Source organism: Anolis sagrei, chromosome 9 (assembly GCF_037176765.1).
Source record: "Anolis sagrei isolate rAnoSag1 chromosome 9, rAnoSag1.mat, whole genome shotgun sequence".
Classification (NCBI taxonomy): domain Eukaryota; kingdom Metazoa; phylum Chordata; class Lepidosauria; order Squamata; family Dactyloidae; genus Anolis; species Anolis sagrei.
Genome location: NC_090029.1, coordinates 13,598,792 through 13,618,913, shown reverse-complemented (window position 1 = coordinate 13,618,913; position 20,122 = coordinate 13,598,792). Strand labels below are relative to the sequence as shown.

Here is a 20,122-nt window from a genome sequence, read left to right as displayed (position 1 = left end):
GTGATTTGAATGCAATATTCCTGCTTCTTGGCAGAATGGGGTTGGACTGGATGGCCCATGAGGTCTCTTCCAACTCTTTGATTCTATGATTCTATGATTCTAGGGCTGTTTTCCCTCTGATTGCTGTGAGGCTGAGAGGCTGTGAGCCTCAGCCAGAGCCTTGGGACCTTTCCCCTGGAATTTCTGTTTCTGTTTCACCGGATGTTCTTGAGAAAAGAAGCTTTTCTATGGGACAAGCTGGTCTACGTCCTATAGTTTAGTTTCCTTATGTGAGACTGCCCAAAAAAATGGTTCCTTTCCCTCCTAAAGCCCTGAACAAGGGGTGGAACCAAGCTTAATTATGATGGACAGGAGGCCTGTCCCATGATTGCAAAACAGATAACAGAAAGAAAATAAAGTTGGAGCTCCTGATACAGCCGTACCAGCACAGAAGGTGAAGACATATATGTATATTTTTGTATAATTGTATATTTTAGATTGTATTCTAATGCTTTTAATGTTAGCTGTTTTGAGTCTCCTTGTGGAGAGACAAAGTGGGATATAAATAAACAACGACAACAACACATTGGCTTCAAGAACCTCTTCAGTGCAAAGTGTGGACACTTGATGGCACCTTGCCCAAGGCCACTATGCAAGATCCTATCCCCCGAAATCAATAGCTTTGACTTAACGAAACACAAGGGAGAATCCATCTGAACATGACCAGTACCTGGTAACGAAGACGGCAGCATCTACCGCAGGGGTATCATCTCGCGCTCCAGGAACCTGATTATTTCCGAGATACTTTGCTCCGCCAAACTCTTCGTTTTGCCAATGGCAGAAACTCTCCAGAGATCTCTCCCCGTGGTGCCCAATGGACAGCTTGGCCTTCGGGAAACGAATAGGAATCAAAGAGAGACAGGAGTGGGGTCAACCAGGGTGAATGAAGCACAGCTTGGGCCATCCATCAAGGATAAACCGAGGATCTTTTGTGTCAAACTAACATGCTTCCCCTTGAATTAAAGAACTAATAATAATACTTTATTTATTTATTTATTTATTGAGAAACTGCAAGTCGCTTCTGGTGTGAGAGAATTGGCCGTCTGCAAGGACGTTGCCCGGGGGATGCCAGGATGATTTTTGATGTTTTTATCATCCTTGTGGGAGGCTTCTCTCATGTCCCCGCATGAGGAGCTGGAGCTGACAGAGGGAGCTCATCCGCCTCTCCCCGGATTCGAACCTGCGACCTCTCGATCTTCAGTCCTACCAGCAAAGGGGTTTAACCCACTGCGCCACTGGGGGCTCCTTACTTTATTTATAACCTGCCACCATCTCCCCAAAGGAACTCGGGGCAGCTAACATGAGGCCAAGCCCAAATAATTACAATAAGGCAAAGTAGCATACATACAAAACAGACAATAACATCAAATAAAAATGATTAACAATAACATGCAATAAAACGACAGTAGCATAATAAAACAAAGTATAAAACTAGTCCTATTAAGACCAATAAAGCTGCCACAGACTTCATCACACCCAATTCCATTCCTACCTATGTGACCGCATCTCTGTGTACAAACCCACACAATCTCTTCGATCATCTGGAGAGGCCCTGCTCACGCTCCCACCTCCATCGCAGGCGCGATTGGTGGGGACGAGGGAGAGGGCCTTCTCAGTGGTGGCCCCTTGACTCTGGAACTCCAACTCTGGCAATTTTTAGGAGAAGCCTGAAAACGTGGTTGTTCCAGTGTGCCTTTCCAGAATAATGAATTTCTCAGCAATATGCCCTCAAAATGCACTTTATTGTTGATGTAGGATTGATTGATTTGCATGCCCTATCCTCTCCAAAAATTTCCATCCCAGTTATATCCTACCTTGCTCATGCCCAGCATTATTTTTTAAATATTTTTAAATTTTAATTTTACATTTGGCCCAGTCATAGGTTTTAAATCCTTGTTGTGTTACTGTACTGCTTATATTTTGTTTTATTTTTGTTTATGAAATGTATTTTAACTGTTTTGTATTGTTTGTTTGCTATTGTTTTATTATTGACGTGTTGTGGGCTCGGCCTCATGTAAGCCGCACCAAGTCCCTTGGGGAGATGGTAGCGGGGTATGAATAATAATAATAATAATTATTATTATTACTATTATTCCCTGAAAAAGAAATGGCAGTTCAGAAGTAGGGCCCAATGGGATCGAGGGGTTCTGCAACCAGCCCACTCCCACTTTATTTAATCCACGTCCTTTTATTGGTATCCAAGTAGTGGCGACGAGCAGTACTTTTGAACAAAAGAAATCCCCAACAGAAGATCTGAGCCAATGCTTGTAGCAACTTACAGGACGACTTCGAAGCAGGACAAGTTTCGTCACTCGGATATTGACTTTAACTCCAAGGCTCTGGTGTTGGAACATGTTGTACACCTGAATGAACAAAGGCAGAAATGAACACATAAGCTCAGAATATCATGCCATGGAATGAAGTTCTCTCGTTTTAGAAAACTGTATGATTTATTTATTTGCTTATTTATTTTACTTCATTTATATACCGCTTTTCTCATCCCTTGGGCGACTCAAAGCAGTTAACGATAGCAAAATTCAATGTTCAACATCATAAAAATAGTTTAAAAACAATTAAAACAATAACATAATAAACAGTTAAACATCATTATAACATCTCGTTAGTGTCTCAAAGTAGAATCAAGATCCAATCTCATCATCCATTGTTCCGTATTCCTGTATTCATTACATTGCCTGTTCAAATGCCTGCTTGAACAACCAGGTCTTCACTTTCCTCCGAAATGCCAATAGGGAGGGGGCCAATCTAATTTCTGTAGGAAGGGCGTTCCACAGCAGAGGGGCCACCACTGAGAAGGCCCTGCCTCTCGTCCCCTCCAGATGTACCTGTGATGCAGGCGGGACAGAGAGTAGGGCCTCCCCAGATGATCTTAATGTCCTAGCTGGTTCATACGAGGAGATGCGTTCGGACAAGTAAGTTGGGCCAGAACTGTTTAGGGCTTTATAGGCTAATGCCAGCACTTTGAATTGTGCCCGGTAGCAAACTGGTAGCCAGTGGAGCTGGTGCAAATTTAAAACCAGAGACAGCTTTAGATAGGGTTTATCTAAATTATCTGATTACACCAAGCAACAAAGTTTGGCTCAAGCAATAACTACAACAAATGTCACCCTGTTAAGAAAACTCACCAATCCTCAAATAGACAGAGTTTCATGGACATTATTTCAAAAACCATTTCAGCAACCTTATCAATTAGATTAGTATTTTTATGGAATCCGTAAGATATAAATCTGTAGTTCCCAATCTGTGGTCCGTCGACCACCAGTCCGTGGCTTACTGTTACTACACCATTGCAATGAGAGCAACTGGTCTCAAGAAACCCTCTTATAGTGCCGAGGCTTATTAAATAGTCACTGTACTGTCACGCGCTGGGCCTATAGCAGTTGGCTTTTGAACAGGACGTGCTCTTTGTGCCCAGCAGGAAGCCGGGGTGCCTCGAGTGAGAGGCCCTAAGGATTTTCCTATACAGAGTCTTTAGAAGCTTGAAAGGTTTAACAAAGTCCTTTATTATTGCTTAAGTCTTCAACAAACAATCAAATACTTTCTTAATCTTGTCCACAAGGGACAGGCAACTGGCTTCGAGAACTGTTTCTTTTCTTTAAGAGGAAAACCCTTTTTAACCCCTCCTTGGGCAATCTACTTTCTAAACTTTGCTGGTGTGGGCTCTACTCCCGGCTCCAAACTGCTTCTTGGGTCCCGAGTAGACCTACCAGCCAAGGCTTTGTAGATTCTCCAGCTGGAGTCCTTTGGATTTACTCCACAAATGTTGTGAGTTTGTTTCTTTAACCCAAATAAGGATTGCGCTGTGAAACTGTTTCTTTAGAAGCTTTAGGGCTGTTTCCCCCGGATGTTGTGAGAAACGAAGCTTCTCTACAGGTGGAAAACGTTCACGTCCTGTAGCTGAGCTTCCAACTGTGAAGCTGAACTAAAATGGTTCCCTTTCCCTCCCAGAACCCTGGGGGAAAAGGGCGGAACTAAAGCTTAACGAAGATAGGCAGGTGGCAGGCCCTATAACTGCAGCCTAAAAGGAACCACCCAACTGCAAAAGGCATGGCCAAATCAAACACAAGCAATTAATCATGCAAAGAAAGGAAATTTGAGCTTCTGGTACAACCGTACCAGCACAGTCAGCTTTGGGCTGAGAAGGGCGGTAAATAAATATAGTAAATAAATAAATAAACTTTTCTGTGGGCGGGCAGATGGAGATTACTGGATGGCATATGTTCTGTATCAGAAACTAGAGCTGATGTGGTCTGTCCAATGCAAGTTTTCTGAATCAGCACCCCAGATAACTAAACCGAATCTAAAGTTGAGCAAAAGCTATTTTGTAACCCTTTTCATACTAATGTTGGAAAGTCGTCTCTGGTCAAAGTGGTCCCTAGACAAGTGGTCCCTGGTCAAAGTGGTCCTTGGTCAAGTGGTGAAAGTGGCCGTTGATCAAAGTGGTTCCTGATCAAGTGGTCCCTGGTCAAAGTGGTCCCTGAGGATGACCTGGGAAGGAATCCCACTGGAGCATTGCAGCACACCCAAATACCTGGGAGTCACTCTGGACTGTGCTCTTACCTACAAGAAGCAATGCCTGAATATGAAGCAAAAAGAGAGTGCTAGAAACAATATCATACGAAAGCTGACTGGCACAACCTGGGGATCACAACCAGACACAGTGAAGACATCTGCCCTTGCGCTATACTACTCTGCTGCTGAGTATGCATGCCCAGTGTGGAACACATCTCACCACGCTAAAACAGTAGATGTGGCTCTTAATGAGACATGCCGCATTATCATGGGGTGTCTGCGCCCTACACCACTGGAGAAATTACACTGTTTAACCGGTATTGCACCACCTGACATCCACCAGGAAGTAGCAGCCAATAGTGAAAGGACCATCTCCAGCCCATCCCTTGTTTGGGTATCGGCCAGCACGTCAACGACTTAAATCAAGAAATAGTTTCCTAAGATCTACAGAGACACTCGCTGGAATACCCCAGCAAGCGAGAGTCCAGAAGTGGCAGGCTCAAACCCAGAACCTCAATCAATGGCTGATATCAAATGGGAGACTCCCCCCTGGACACACAGAAGACTGGGCGACTTGGAAGGCGCTGAACAGACTGCACTCTGGCACCACGAGATGCAGAGCCAACCTCAAGAAATGGGGCTACAAAGTGGAATCTACAACATGCGAGTGTGGAGAAGAACTAACCACTGACCACCTGCTGCAATGCAACCTGAGCCCTGCCACATGCACAATGGAGGACCTTCTTGCGGCAACACCAGAGGCACTCCAAGTGGCCAGATACTGGTCAAAGGACATTTAATCAACTACCAAGCTTGCAATCTCTGTTTTGTCTGTTTGTTTGTTTTGTTCTGTTAAAAATGTAATACAATTGTCTGGTTGATATTGACAGGATAAATAAATAAAAGTGGTCCCTGGTCAAAAAAGGTAGGGAAGCACTGGTATAAATGAAGGTATGGCTTCCCTAAAGCCACTCAACCTAAGCAGCTGAGGGGGGAAAGGAAGGGGCTTGAGGACAGGAATTGTGGGAGTTGAAGTCCAAAACACCTGAAGGGCCAAAGTTGGCCTGTACCTGGCGTAGATGTACCCTGGAAATGTCCCTATCAATTGGAATATTCAGTTCTTGTGGGTTTTTTTGGGCTATATGGCCATGTTCTAGAGGCATTTCTCCTGACGTTTCGCCTGCATCTATGGCAAGCATCCTCAGAATATTGTGCCCAATTCTGAGCACCACAATTGAAGAGAGATATTGACAAACTGGAATGTGTCCAGAGGAGGGCAACTAAAATGATCAAGGGTCTGGAGAACAAGCCCTATGAGGAGCGGCTTAAGGAGCTGGGCATGTTTAGCCTGAAAAAGAGAAGGCTGAGATATGATAGCCATGTACAAATATGTGAGAGGAAGCCACAGGGAGGAGGGAGCAAGCTTGTTTTCTGCTTCCCTGGAGACTAGGACGCGGAACAATGGCTTCAAACAACAAGAAAGGAGATTCCATCTGAACATGAGGAAGAACTTCCTGACTGTGAGAGCCGTTCAGCAGTGGAACTCTCTGCCCCGGAGTGTGGTGGAGGCTCCTTCTTTGGAAGCTTTTAAACAGAGGCTGGATGGCCATCTGTCAGGGGTGATTTGAATGCAATATTCCTACTTCTTGGCAGGGGGTTGGACTGGATGGTCCATGAGGTCTCCTCCAACTCTTTGATTCTATGATTCTATGATTCTATGGAGGTTCTGCAGGCCTCCTGCAATAAAACAAGCAAACCCTTCCATGTTGCACACAGAAATTGACGCAAGTCTCAACTGGTAACTTTGGAAATGACGCTGCCTTCAGAAAATATGGTCATGGAGTGTCCTTTGAAATGAGAGTAAATTATATATTATTGGCCTATGTGCACACATAGATATTTTGAAATGCCTCCCAAGGTTGAAAATAAAACATGTAGGGCGGGGTTCTTGTTTTGCTTTCATTCTAAAGACTTTTCCAAAGTCGTTAAAGGAAAATATCCATTTTCTGGGGAGAAATGAAATGTTGGAAGCTATAATCAAAAGAGAACGCGGAGGTCAAAGCACCGTTTTGAAAGCCACAAAGAATGATCCTTGGATATACTGCGACTTATTCAACATCACTGCCATCAGAAAGTGAAGCAACATAACATAACAGCGTATTTTGGATTACAGGAAATAGAATGGAAAAGCAATTTCCTTATGTTATTCCTGTGCTTTATAACAGAGGAGAAATATGAGTGAGGACAGAATGGCACAAATCTTACTTTCGGAAGCACAAACACGCTGCAGGAAAGCAGGTTATGTGGCTCTATCCAGCCTATACATTCCAGCACATATGTTGTTGTTGTTCATTCGTTCAGTCGTTTCCGACTCTTCGTGACCTCATGGACCAGCCCACGCCAGAGCTCCCTGTCGGCCGTCACCACCCCCAGCTCCTTCAAGGTCAGTCCAGTCCCTTCAAGGATGCTATCCATCCATCTTGCCCTTGGTCGGCCCCTCTTCCTTTTGCCTTCCACTTTCCCCAGCATAATTGTCTTCTCTAGGCTCTCCAGCACAGATACTTCATCCTTATTACAGATCTTTAATCCAGCCCAGGATGATATGCTTCATCCCTTGTGTGTTCACGTGATTCGAAAGAGGTTTGATCAGTCATTCAAAGGAAAATGGGCCGACCGAAGGGAGAAAGATCCTTCCAAGGTTACACTTCTCCCGCACACGTGGGATCAAGTCTTTCTCTAGCACAGTGGTTCTCAACCTTCTTAATGCCGTGACTCCTTAATACAGTTCCTCATGTTGTGGTGACCCCCAACCATAACAACTATAATTTTGCTACTGTTATGAATCATCATGTAAATATCCGATATGCAGGATGTATTGTCATTCACTGGACCAAATTTGGCACAAATTTTAATACTGGTAGGGGTTGGGGGAGATTGATATTATCATTTGGGAGTTGTAGTTGCTGGGATTTATAGTTCACCTACAATCAAAGAGCATTCTGAACTCCATCAATGATGGAATTGAACCCAACTTGACACACAGAACTCCCATGACCGACAGAAAATACTGGAAGGGTTTGGTGGGCATTGACCTTGAGTTTTGAAGTTGTAGTTCACTACCTCCTGAGAGCAGGAGGAGGGCTTTTGATGGGATTTATAGTTCACTTACAATCAAAGAGCATTCTGAACTCCACCAATGATGGAATTGAACCCAACTTGGCACACAGAACTCCGATGACCGACAGAAAATACTGGACGGGTTTGGTGGGCATTTACCTTGGGTTTTGGAGTTGTAGTTCACTACCTCCTGAGAGCAGGAGGAGGGCTTTTGATGGGATTTATAGTTCACTTACAATCAAAGAGCATTCTGAACTCCACCAATGATGGAATTGAACCCAACTTGGCACACAGAACTCCGATGACCGACAGAAAATACTGGACGGGTTTGGTGGGCATTTACCTTGGGTTTTGGAGTTGTAGTTCACTACCTCCTGAGAGCAGGAGGGGGGCTTTTGATGGGATTTATAGTTCACTTACAATCAAAGAGCATTCTGAACTCCACCAATGATGGAATTGAACCCAACTTGGCACACAGAACTCCGATGACCGACAGAAAATACTGGAAGGGTTTGGTGGGCATTGACCTTGAGTTTTGAAGTTGTAGTTCACTACCTCCTGAGAGCAGGAAGAGGGCTTTTGATGGGATTTATAGTTCATCTCCAATCATAGAGCATTCTGAACTCCACCAATGATGGAATTGAACCCAACTTGGCACACAGAACTCCGATGACCGACAGAAAATACTGGAAGGGTTTGGTGGACATTGACCTTGAGTTTTGAAGTTGTAGTTCACTACCTCTTGAGAGCAGGAGGAGGGCTTTTGATGGGATTTATAGTTCACTTACAATCAAAGAGCATTCTGAACTCCACCAATGATGGAATTGAACCCAGCTTGGCACACAGAACTCCCATGACCGACAGAAAATACTGGAAGGGTTTGGTGGGCATTGACCTTGAGTTTTGAAGTTGTAGTTCACTACCTCCTGAGAGCAGGAAGAGGGCTTTTGATGGGATTTATAGTTCATCTCCAATCATAGAGCATTCTGAACTCCACCAATGATGGAATTGAACCCAACTTGGCACACAGAACTCCGATGACCGACAGATAATACTGGAAGGGTTTGGTGGGCATTTACCTTGGGTTTTGAAGTTGTAGTTTACCTACATCCAGAGAGCACTGTGGACTGAAACAATGATGGATCAAGACCAAACTTGGTACAAATACTCAATATGTCCAAATGTGAATACTGGTAGAGTTGGGGTGTGGGGGGGGGGGGGGCGAATCGACCTTGACATTTGGGAGTTTTAGTTGCTTATTTATTTATTTATTTATTTATTTATCGTGTCAGGGGCAACCAGACAATTGTATTACATTTCTAACAGAACAAAACAAACAAACAGACAAAACACAAAATTTGTAAGCTTGGTAGTTGATTAAATGTGCTTTGACCAGTATCTGGCCACTTGGAGTGCCTCTGGTGTTGCCGCAAGAAAGTCCTCCATTGTGCATGTGGCAGGGCTCAGGTTGCATTGCAGCTGGTGGTCAGTGGTTTGCTCTTCTCCACACTCGCATGTCGAGGATTCCACTTTGTGGCCCCATTTTTGAAGGTTGGCTCTGCATCTTGTGGTGCCAGAGCGCAGTCTGTTCAGAGCCTTCCAAGTCGCCCAGTTTTCAGTGTGCCCAGGGGGGAGTCTCTCATTTGGTACCAGCCATTGGTTGAGGTTCTGGGTTTGAACCTGCCACTTTTTGACTCTCGCTTGCTGAGGTGTTCCAGCGAGTGTCTCTGTAGATTTTAGAAAACTATTTCTTGATTTAAGTCGTTGACGTGCTGGCTGATACCCAAACAGAGGATAAGCTGGAGATGTCACTGCCTTGGTCCTTTCACTATTGGTTGCTACTTCCCGGCGGATGTCAGGTGGTGCAATACCGGCTAGACAGTGTAATTTCTCCAGTGGTGTAGGGCGCAGACACCCTGTGGTAATGCGGTATGTCTCATTAAGAGCCACATCCACTGTTTTAGCATGGTAAGATATGTTCCACACTGGGCATGCATACTCAGCAGCAGAGTAGCATAGCGCAAAGGCTATGTGTCTGATTGTGATCCCCAGGTTGTGCCAGTCAGCTTTCGTATGATATTCAGGCAGTGCTTCTTGTAGGTCAGAGCATGGTCCAGAGTGACTCCCAGGTATTTGGGTGTGCTGCAATGCTCCAGTGGGATTCCAGTGGGATTCCTTCCAGAAACAACCAGAAGTTGTAGTTGCTGGGATTTATAGTTAAGCTACAATCAAAGAGCACTCTGAACCCAGCCCACAATGGATCTGCACCAAACTTGGCACACTACCTACATGGCCAACACTGAATACTGGTGGGGTTGAGAGCTGTCTTTGAATTCTGGGAGTTGTAGTTCACCAACACCAAAAAAGAAGAGAAGGGCATACGGAGAGATCTTCAGCCTTCTCTGCCAAAAGGGTTCCTAAGACTAACACAAATATGTGTTTTCTGGTGATCTTTGGCGTCCCCTCTGAAAACCTCCTCATGACTCCCCCAGGAGTTCCAACTCCCAGGTGAGAAACACTGCTCTAGCAAGAATGATAACGAGGGATTGCCGAAACTATCAATAACAACTTGGCTTTCTCTGTAATTTCATTGATCGCTTGTGGGTAATGATAAGGTTCTTTTCCATTAACATAGCTGCTCGGTGGCTGGTTTTGTGTTGCCAAATGAACGCTCTGTTTCACAAGAACAGAGGTGCTCCTTTCATAGGTAGTGAGATGTAAAAGATGCCTGAATTAAAGATGTTTTCCCTTAGGCAATAGAAAATGGAAAGAAGTGTTTGCTACTGGAACATCGCCAGCAAGAAAGAATCTGAAATTTGTAGGAGATTGACAAGTGGTAGGGAAATCACATATGTCCTCCTTAGAGTAGATACTTCACCTTTCTTTTTGATACATCCCACTTGAATACAAGATCATAAACATACAAGATCATAAACAATATCATGGCTAAAAACCAAATCAGAGCTGGGTCCAGGCTCGAGTAAGTGCAATTAATTTCTAAACAGAGCCAAGGGAAGTGCAAAAATTCAAATGGGAATGCCTTTGGCCGTAAAGAGTTGAGGTTACTGGGAGGAGGGCCGATCTAAAGTGCAGGAGTTTAAATAGGTTTCAAGCCAGTTCTCTGGTGAACTGCCTAATCAAAGGCACAACGGAACATCCAAGTTTTTAAGTCCTTACGGAAAATGGACAATGTGAGTGCTTGTCTGATCTCCCTAGGGAGAGAGTTTCAGAGCTAGCGGGCCACCACTGAGAAGGCCCTCTCCCTCGTCCCCATCAATCGCACTTGAGACAGCAGTGGAAGCAAGAGAAGAGCCTCTCCAGATGATCTTAGGGCTGGTTCATAGGGGATGATGCGATCACGAAGATAGGCAGGTCCTGAAAGGTCACTACAGTAAAGAAGACGATTCCTCCTGCGTTCTCCCACTCCCCATGGGATGAAGTTCAAAGAAAACCAGTTTGCTCTAGGGCACCTGCGCAATCACCTAGGAACTGGTTCCCAGCTGGGATGGTGACTACAAAGGTAGACTGGTTGTGGATCAGGAATATTTTTTTCGAACCAAGTCCACTGGCTGCCATTTATTTTCCGGTCCCAATTCAAGGTGCAGGTTATCACCTATAAAGCCCTAAACGGTTTGGGACCCGCCTACCTTCGTGACCGTATCTCTCTCCATGAACCATCTCGGGCCCTCCGTTCTTCTGGGGAGGCCCTTCTTTCGCCTCCGCCAGTCTCCCAGATTCACTTGGTAAGTACAAGGGAGAGAGCCTTTTCCTCTGTGGCTCCCTGACTCTGGAACTCACTTCCTGGAGAGATTAGGAAAGCCCCTACCCTAGAAACCTTTAAAAAGAACCTCAAAACCTGGCTCTTCCATTGCACATTTGATGAATAGATTTACATCCACATACTAGTGCTTAGTTTTAACGATTCTGTTATTGGAGTGCATTCCCCCCATAGGAAAGCTTTGCTTCACGACTTCCACTAAAATGAGCTCTCCTCCGCAAATAATCTGTCCTTGTTTATCTCGTGTTTATCTCGCCTGAGTTTTAATCTGTTTCTCTCAGTTTTCTTTTATCCATTACATGTAGCTTGCCAATGTTATTGTGATTGTGTTTATTGTAATCTTATATTGCTATGTTGTCTTTTGTTTTATATAATTGAGTTATTATTGTTTATTATTTGCGTTTTCGGTTTTGTTTTATTTCATGTAATTGTTGTTTTGGGCTTACCTCATGTAAGCCGCACCGAGTCCCCATCGGGGAGATGGAGCGGGGTACAAATAAAGTTTATTATTATTATTACTATTATTATTATTATTATTATTATTATTATTATTATTATTAATGTGCCAATGGTTGGCATGAACCTTTAAGATCAGTGCTAGACCAAAACAGGGCAGAGTCCCATGAAAGGAAAGCAATCATTCCCATGGGACTGAAGTCTTTTCCTCTCTAGGGGAGGAGGTGTTTGTTTACCTTTCATTGAACTGTGTTTCTGAGTTTTCCAAACACTTCAGCGTTAGTGTGCTGGTACAGCTGTACTAGGAGCTCCAAATGTATTTGCTTTGTATTAAATGTTTGTTTGCAGTCCCAGGTTTCAGGGACTCTGCAGATAGGTGGCTTCTTTTGGTTGCAGTCATAGGGCAAGTCATCTGTCCATCATCATTAAGTTTTGGTTCCACCCCTTGCTCAGGGCAATTGGGAAGGGAAGGAAGCCATTTTTTTAGATAGTCTCAGCAAGGAAAGCTAATGTACAGGACGTGTGCAAGCTTCCCCTGTACAAAAGCTTCAACCCTTAAGACTTTCCGGGGGGAAACAGTCTTAAGAGTCTCCAAAGATTTCCAGGAAAACAGCCCTAAAGACCAAAGAACTCCAGCTGGAGAATATCTAAGCCTTTACTAGTAGGTCCACTTGGTGCTTCGAGACGCAGTTCGACCCGGTAGCGGAGCCCACATCAGTAAGAGTTAGATTACAGCCAGCCTGGGAGAAGTTAAAAAGGGGATTTTCCATTTAAAGTAAAGAAGAAGTTATTGAAGACAGTTGCCTGTCCTTCGTGGGCAAGTTTAGGAAGCCACCAGTTGCTTAAAAGCTTGGAAGCATTTGTTTAACATTATTGAAGGCAAGAAAAGTTTCTGTTTGATTGTTCATTAATAAAGGAATTTCTTATAAGCCATCTAAAGACCATTTGTGGTGGTAAAACCTCTGAGAACTTCTCCTTGGGCCCCCTGGCTTCCCGCTGGGCAAAGGTTGCATGTCCTGTTCTAAAGGAAATTCTTTACAGGTCCAGCGCGTGACAGAACAGTTAGCCCTGTCCTAACAAGTGGTCTTAAATCCCAGTTTTATATGGTCAGCTTCCCCCAAGTCATGCAGTCTTTGAACCAATGGATTCAACTTGAAGGAAAAGGAATTCCACCTAAACATTAGAAAGAATTTTCTGACCGTTGAGCTGTTCTGCAGTGGAAACATAGAGCCTCGCAGGGTGACCAACTCTCCTTTTCAGGAGGTTTTCAAATAGAGACTGGACAGACAGCCAACTCAGTTTTTGAGGGGTTTTTCGGGCTATATGGCCATGTTCTAGAGGCATTTCTCCTGACGTTTTGCCTGCATCTATGGCAAGCATCCTCAGAGGTGAGGTCACCTCACCTCTGAGGATGCTTGCCATAGATGCAGGCGAAACGTCAGGAGAAATGCCTCTAGAACATGGCCATATAGCCCGAAAAAACCCACAAGAACTGAGTGATTCCAACCATGAAAGCCTTTGACAATACATTGAGACAGCCAACTGTTAGGAGTGTATTTCTGTGATCAACTTCAGGCAGACATTTACCACAGAGTCATGCTAGAAGGTGAAGAGATTCCTGTAGAGGTGTTTTCTCAGGTATTTCATAGTATTTCACTTTCAGGGGGATCCTTATGCCTCCAAACAAATGAGGAAAACTGACCGTAGTTTTAGCGATTTCGATTCCAACATTTTTTCCTGTTATTGGACAATGCAATGGAAAGCTCTGGCTTTCCAAGAATAGCAACTAATAACCATAGCTCTGGGATGCTAGAACCCAACTAATAATTAGCATACCCAGATATCTCAAACGTCAGTGATCTTGAACCAATCAAATGTGCTTAACGGGAAAACTGACCTACAATTTAGTAGTGGCTTTCACCTCCTCTGCCTTTCCAAGCCGATCCAAGACAGGAAAGAAAGAAAAATAACAGCGAAGCAAAAGGAATTTCCACCCTGCCTGCCGTCTGCTGTTTGGTCAACCTAAATAATCACTTTTAAAAACAGATGTGTATGATCATTGGTAGTTCTGAAATGGACTTGCCTCTATTTCAGGAAAGACCACAGACTGACAAGCAGTAATTGTAAGGAGACGTTTCCATTTCTCCTTGTTGAACTATAAATATAAAGCAGCAAGAAGTGACATGGAAAGACCTTCTGAATGTGAGAGCTTTGGAAGAAAGCTTGGTAATGGATCTGGATGGGAAGGGGACTCCAATTCGTAATCTTCTCATTTTCAGATAGTCTTAGAGTAGAGTTCATAGAGTAAAGAATCGTTATTTTCTTCAAAATACAGGAAACTCACTTGGTGTGTGTGTGTGTGTGTGTGTGTGTGTGTGTATACACATACACACACACACGCTCTGTGCATAATGAATACCTTAAAAACAAAAGAACCAATGAACGAAATCACACCAAATTTGGCAACAAAACGTCTTACAACACAAGGAGTGACCATCACTCAAAAATTATGATTTTGTCATTTGGGAGTTGTAGTTGCTGGTATTTGTAGTTCACCTACAAACAAAGAGCATTCTGAACTCCACCAATTATGGCATTGATCCAAACGTGGCAAACAGGACTCCCATGACCAACAAAAAACACTAAATGGGTTTGGTGGGCATTGACCTTGAGTTTGGGAGTTGTAGTTCACCTACATCCAGAGACCACTGTGGACTCAAACAATGATGGATCTGGACCAAACTTGGCACAAATATTCCATATGCCCAAATATGAACACAGATGGAGTTTGGGGGAAATACACCTTGACATTTGGGAGTTGTAGTTCCTGGGTTTTTTAGTTCACCTACAATCAAAGAGCATGCTGAACCCCACCAACAACAGAAGTGGGGCAAACTTCCCACACAGAATCCCTATACTTAAGGCCATCGAGTCCAACTCCCTTCACCAGGGCAAGAAAACATAATCAAAGCCCTCCTGACAAAGAGCCATCCAGCCTTAGTCACTTCCAGATTAGATTACTGTAATGCACTCTACGTGGGGCTGCCCTTGAAAACGGCCCGGAAATTTCAATTGGTCCAACGGGCAGTGGCCAGGTTGTTAACTGGTGCTTCTTACAGGGAGAGGTCAACCCTCCTGTTTAAGGAGCTCCATTGGCTGCCTTTCATTTTCCGGTCCCAATTCAAGGTGCTTACCTACAAAGGCCTAAATGGTTTGGGACCCGCCTACCTGCGTGACCGCATCTCTGTGTACGAACCCACACGTTCTCTTCATTCATCTGGAGAGGCCCTGCTTACAATCCCACCGGCATCGCAAGCGCGATTGGTGGGAGCGAGGGAGAGGGCCTTCTCAGTGGTGGCCCCTCGACTCTGGAACTCTCTCCCTAAGGACATCAGGCAGGCCCCGTCGCTAGCAATCTTGAGGAGGAGCTTGAAAACATGGTTGTTCCAGTGTGCCTTTCCAGACTAAGGAAACTCCTAGCATTATATCCCAACGCACTTTATCAGAGATCCAGGATATCTGCATGCGCACCCCCCTCCAAATACCCCACCTTGTCATGCCCAGAACTTTTAATATTTAATTTTAATTATTACATTTGGCCCGGCCATTGTTTTTAATTCTGTCATTGCATGTTGTTAATGTTATTGCTATTCTTTGCTATTGCTTTGTTTTTTGAGTTATTGTGTTGTTGTTGTTGTCTTTATTGTTATATTTGGGCTCGGCCTCTTGTAAGCTGCACCGAGTCCTTCGGGAGATGGTAGCGGGGTACAAATAAAGGTTTATTATTATTATTTTTATAGATTTAGATATATATGATTCACACACATACATATAGTATCATAGATTTGAAAGGGACCCTAAAGAAGGACAATGATACGTTGCATATTCCAGAATAGGCAAACCAGACACTCCTCACATCAACACTGACAAACAAACAAGAAATACTGTTTACCCACAAACATAAAGTAATTACATATATTGGAAACCAACATTTCCTCATTTTCCAGATCACCAGACTGGGCCACAGCAACGCGTGGCAGGGGACAGCTATGGTGTGTGTGTATGTGTGTGTGTGTGTGTGTATTTCACCTTCATTTGGGAAGCAGTACAGCCTCAGGAGAGCTGAACCTCACAATTCTTCCCAAACGTATACACAGAGGCGGCCCTAGGAAATTTTCAATGGTAAGCAAATGGTATTTTGCCCCCCCCCCCCAACCAATCACTGATATATATTTTCTGTTCATTGTGGGAGTTCTGTGTGCCATATTTGGTTCAATTCCATCATTGGTGGAGTTCAGAATGCTCTTTGATTTTAGGTGAACTATACATTCCAGTAACTACAACTTGCATATGTCAAGGTCTGTTTTCCCCTAAGAGCGCCTCAAGAGCGCCCCTGGGCAAAATGAACTATACTGCAAATGCTTATTTTGCGTAATGGGTTGAGCCGCCCCTGCGTATACATCATCTTTCCTTGATCGCCTCATTCCTTCATCACAGACACTCAACACCCGACCCCCAAGTCTTAATCAAACACCCAGATTTTCATGAAAGGTTTCCTAAACTATAATTTAAGGATTTTAATAAAGTATTTCTAATTGAATGCTAGTTGTGGGCACAACATCAAAGGCATGAAAGTGCATTAAAAGCAGGGACTTGGCTTTAGGTGTCCATCATGCAATAAATGTCTTTTGAAAGGGATTTCATTATATTTTGGGTTGCATCCTTCAAAAAGACCCTCGCATTCTCATTCAACAGCTGCAAAAATTAAAGGGGATTTTGTAATGCTGGCTTTCACCCGCAACAAACAGATATTAAATTGCCTTAAAGAGATCCCAACTTCAAGCAACTCTAAGTATCATGCGTTCACTAATAAGCCATTTTGAGTCTTTGTGGTTTGACAGCAAATGTAATGCCTTGCAGCAAAGAGCCAAATTAATACATTCCCCCCCAAGAGCAGCGCTCCATTTGCTTAAATCCTGGCCCAGGTGCCAAAATTAACATTCTGGTTTCTTTTAGAGGCAGCTGTTCGTCCTCCCAGTTGAAACCGAATTCTGCAAAGCCAACATTGGTAGGTCACCAACATTCGTAGCAGGCACAGAATGGAACCTGCATTGCAAAGGCTGGATTGCATTCACTTACTACCAAACCCTACAAAGCAAACATAGATATGGCCCGGAGTGTGGTGGAGGCTCCTTCTTTGGAAGCTTTTAAACAGAGGCTGGATGGCCATCTGTCAGGGGTGATTTAAATGCAATATTTATTTATTTATTTATTTGCTTCACTTTTATACCGCATATTTCAGCCCTTGACAGGCGACTCAATGCGGTTTACAGTGCAATTAAAACACAGCAATACAACAACCGGGACGACAACGTCACTCCACAACAATTAACATCAGACAGACAAATCAACAAACAACATATATAGCGCCTCCGTTAAAGTCAGATCCATTCTCATAGTCATTGTGCCGTTCCTATGTTCAGTTACCGTCTTCCTTAGTTAGTTGCATTGCCTAGCCAAACGCTTGTTCGTAAAGCCAGGTCTTGACCATTCTCCGAAACGCCAGCAACGAAGGTGCCTGTCTGATGTCTGCTGGTAAGGCATTCCATAGCCGAGGGGCCACCACTGAGAAGGCCCTGTCTCTCGTCCCCGCCAAGCGCACCTGTGACGCAGGCGGGATCGAGAGCAGGGCCTGCCCAGACGATCTTAATATTCTAGTCGGTTCGTAGGCAGAAATGCGTTCGGAGAGGTAAGCGGGGCCAGAACCGTTTAGGGCTTTATAGGCCAAGGCCAGCACCTTGAATTGAGCCCGGTAGCGGATTGGCAGCCAGTGGAGCTGGCTCAGCAGAGGAGTGGTGTGCTCCCTGAGTGCCGCTCCTGTTAGCAACCTGGCTGCCGAGCGCTGGACCATCTGAAGCTTCCGGGCCGTCTTCAAGGGCAACCCCACGTAGAGCGCGTTGCAGTAATCAATCTGGGATGTGACCAGAGCGTGGACCACCGTGGCCAAGTCCGACTTCCCTTCTTGGCAGAGGGTTGAACTGGATGGCCCATGAGGTCTCTTCCAACTCTTTGATTCTATGATGTGCCTCAATTGACAGAGCCCATGAATTCCTGTACATTTGAAAAACAGGTATATTGGCTACAGAGGTATAAATGGTAGGCTTGGGCGGTTTTGTTCGTTAATTTCGTAATATTGTGTCCAATTCTGGGCACCACAATTCAAGAGAGATATTGACAAGCTGGAATGTGTCCAGAGGAGGGTGACTAAAATGATCAAGGGTCTGGAGAACAAGCCCTATGAGGAACGGCTTAAGGAGCTGGGCATGTTTAGCCTGAAGAAGAGAAGGCTGAGAGGAGACATGATAGCCATGTATAAATATGTGAGAGGAAGTCACAGGGAGGAGGGAGCAAGCTTTTCTGCTTCCTTGGAGACTAGGACGCGGAACAATGGCTTCAAACTACAAGAGAGGAGATTCCATCTGAACATTAGGAAGAACTTCCTGACTGTGAGAGCCGTTCAGCAGTGGAACTCTCTGCCCCGGAGTGTGGTGGAGGCTCCTTCTCTGGAAGCTTTTAAGCAGAGGCTGGATGGCCATTTGTCAGGGGTGATTTGAATGCAATATTCCTGCTTCTTGGCAGAAAGGGGTTGGACTGGATGGCCCATGAGGTCTCTTCCAACTCTTTGATTCTATAATTCTATGATTCTTATTTATTTATTTATTTATTTATTTCACAGTTTTCTATACCGAGCTTCTCAACCTCATTGAGGGACTCAGCCCGGTTTCCAGCCATAAAAACATATACACTCATTAAAATATCATATATCACAATTACAAAAACAACTTTAAAAACACTATATATAAAACTACAGTGGTCAGTCGTCCTATTAAGATGGATCTACATCAACTTCCATCCAGGGTCCTATGGTGTTGTCTCATTCATCGAAGGCCTGACTCCACAGCCACGTCTTCACCTGTTTCCTAAATGTTAGGATGGATGGGGCGGTTCTGGCCTCCAGAGGGAAAGAGTTCCAGAGTCGCGGGGCCACCACCGAGAAGGCCCTGTCCCTCGTCTCCACCAGGCGCGCTTGCGAGGCCGGTGGGACCGAGAGCAGGGCCTCTCCAGATGATCTTAATAATCTTGATGGTTCGTAGGGGAGAATACGTTCGGAGAGGTAAACAGGGCCGGAGTCGTTTAGGGCTCGTTATTAATTTGTATTTAAATTAGCTTACGATCCAATATTGAGCCATGCAGGAATAGTGTGAGGAGTAAATTAGATTCGAAACATTTTTTTCAATTTATTCCGTAATTGTTTCGTAATTGTTTCATTATTATTTTGAAATTATTTCGTAATTATTTCATAATTATTTTCCCATGTCTGGTACAAGTTTTATAGTTGTTGTTTGTTTTATCACACCAACAGTCAACAACAGAGGGAGAGGGAAGCTTCAGAAGTTCCCCCTGTCCCATTTGGAGGTTTTTTTTAGCATATTGCGCAATTAACGAATCGATTCGTAATTATACGAAATTTCGTAAATTTTGAAATTTTTAAAAGGAAAATTTCGGAATTCTTTTAAAAAACGAAACGCGATGGACCCCTAAAAACGAAACGAGTTTAGAAACAAATTTTTCCGTTGTTACCCAAGCCTAATAAATGGCACAAGAATAATACAGATTGAAGGAAGAGCGTCAACAAAATGCTTATCCAAAACTAACAATATACACATGAGAAGTGAAATAACCAGATAAAAAAAGCTTCCCATAAACTGCCTGAACCCCCTTGAAAGCTTCTTCCCAAATGCAACTGTGCTGTCACACGCTGGGTCTGTAGCAATTGTCTATTAACAGGACGTGATCTTTATGTGCCCAGCGGGACGCCGGGGTGCCTCGGCTGAGAGACCCTATGAATTTCCCTATACAAAATCTTTAGAAGCTTGGAAAGTTTAACAAAGTTCTTTATTGGTGCAACAAATCAGTCAAATACTTCTTAGATCTTCAACAAATCAACCAAATATTTCTTAACTTGTCCACAATGGACAGGCAACTAGCTTCATGGACTGTTTCTTTCTTCTATGAGGGAAATGTTGCAATCCAGAGCAGGGAACGAGGCCCTAAGATAACTATCCACCACACTTGACTGTGAAAAAACAATCCTTTTTATTGAAGAAAAATGGTTACAAAATAAAGGAAAAATGCAAAGTC

At 44.0% G+C, this 20,122-nt stretch overlaps 1 protein-coding gene across 2 annotated transcripts in view; it reads right to left on the bottom strand.

Moving 5' to 3' along the window:
- The window catches only part of ADAMTS17 (ADAM metallopeptidase with thrombospondin type 1 motif 17), a 262,297-nt gene that overhangs the window by 191,984 nt on the left and 50,191 nt on the right, over positions 1-20,122 (bottom strand). For both annotated transcript variants that reach the window (XM_067471299.1, XM_067471300.1), the window contains exons 5-6: positions 2,319-2,402; positions 710-867 (exon numbers count right to left, since the gene is read on the bottom strand). In XM_067471299.1, the coding sequence (XP_067327400.1) occupies positions 710-867; positions 2,319-2,402 (242 nt within the window). The remainder of the gene's footprint in view (positions 1-709; positions 868-2,318; positions 2,403-20,122) is intronic.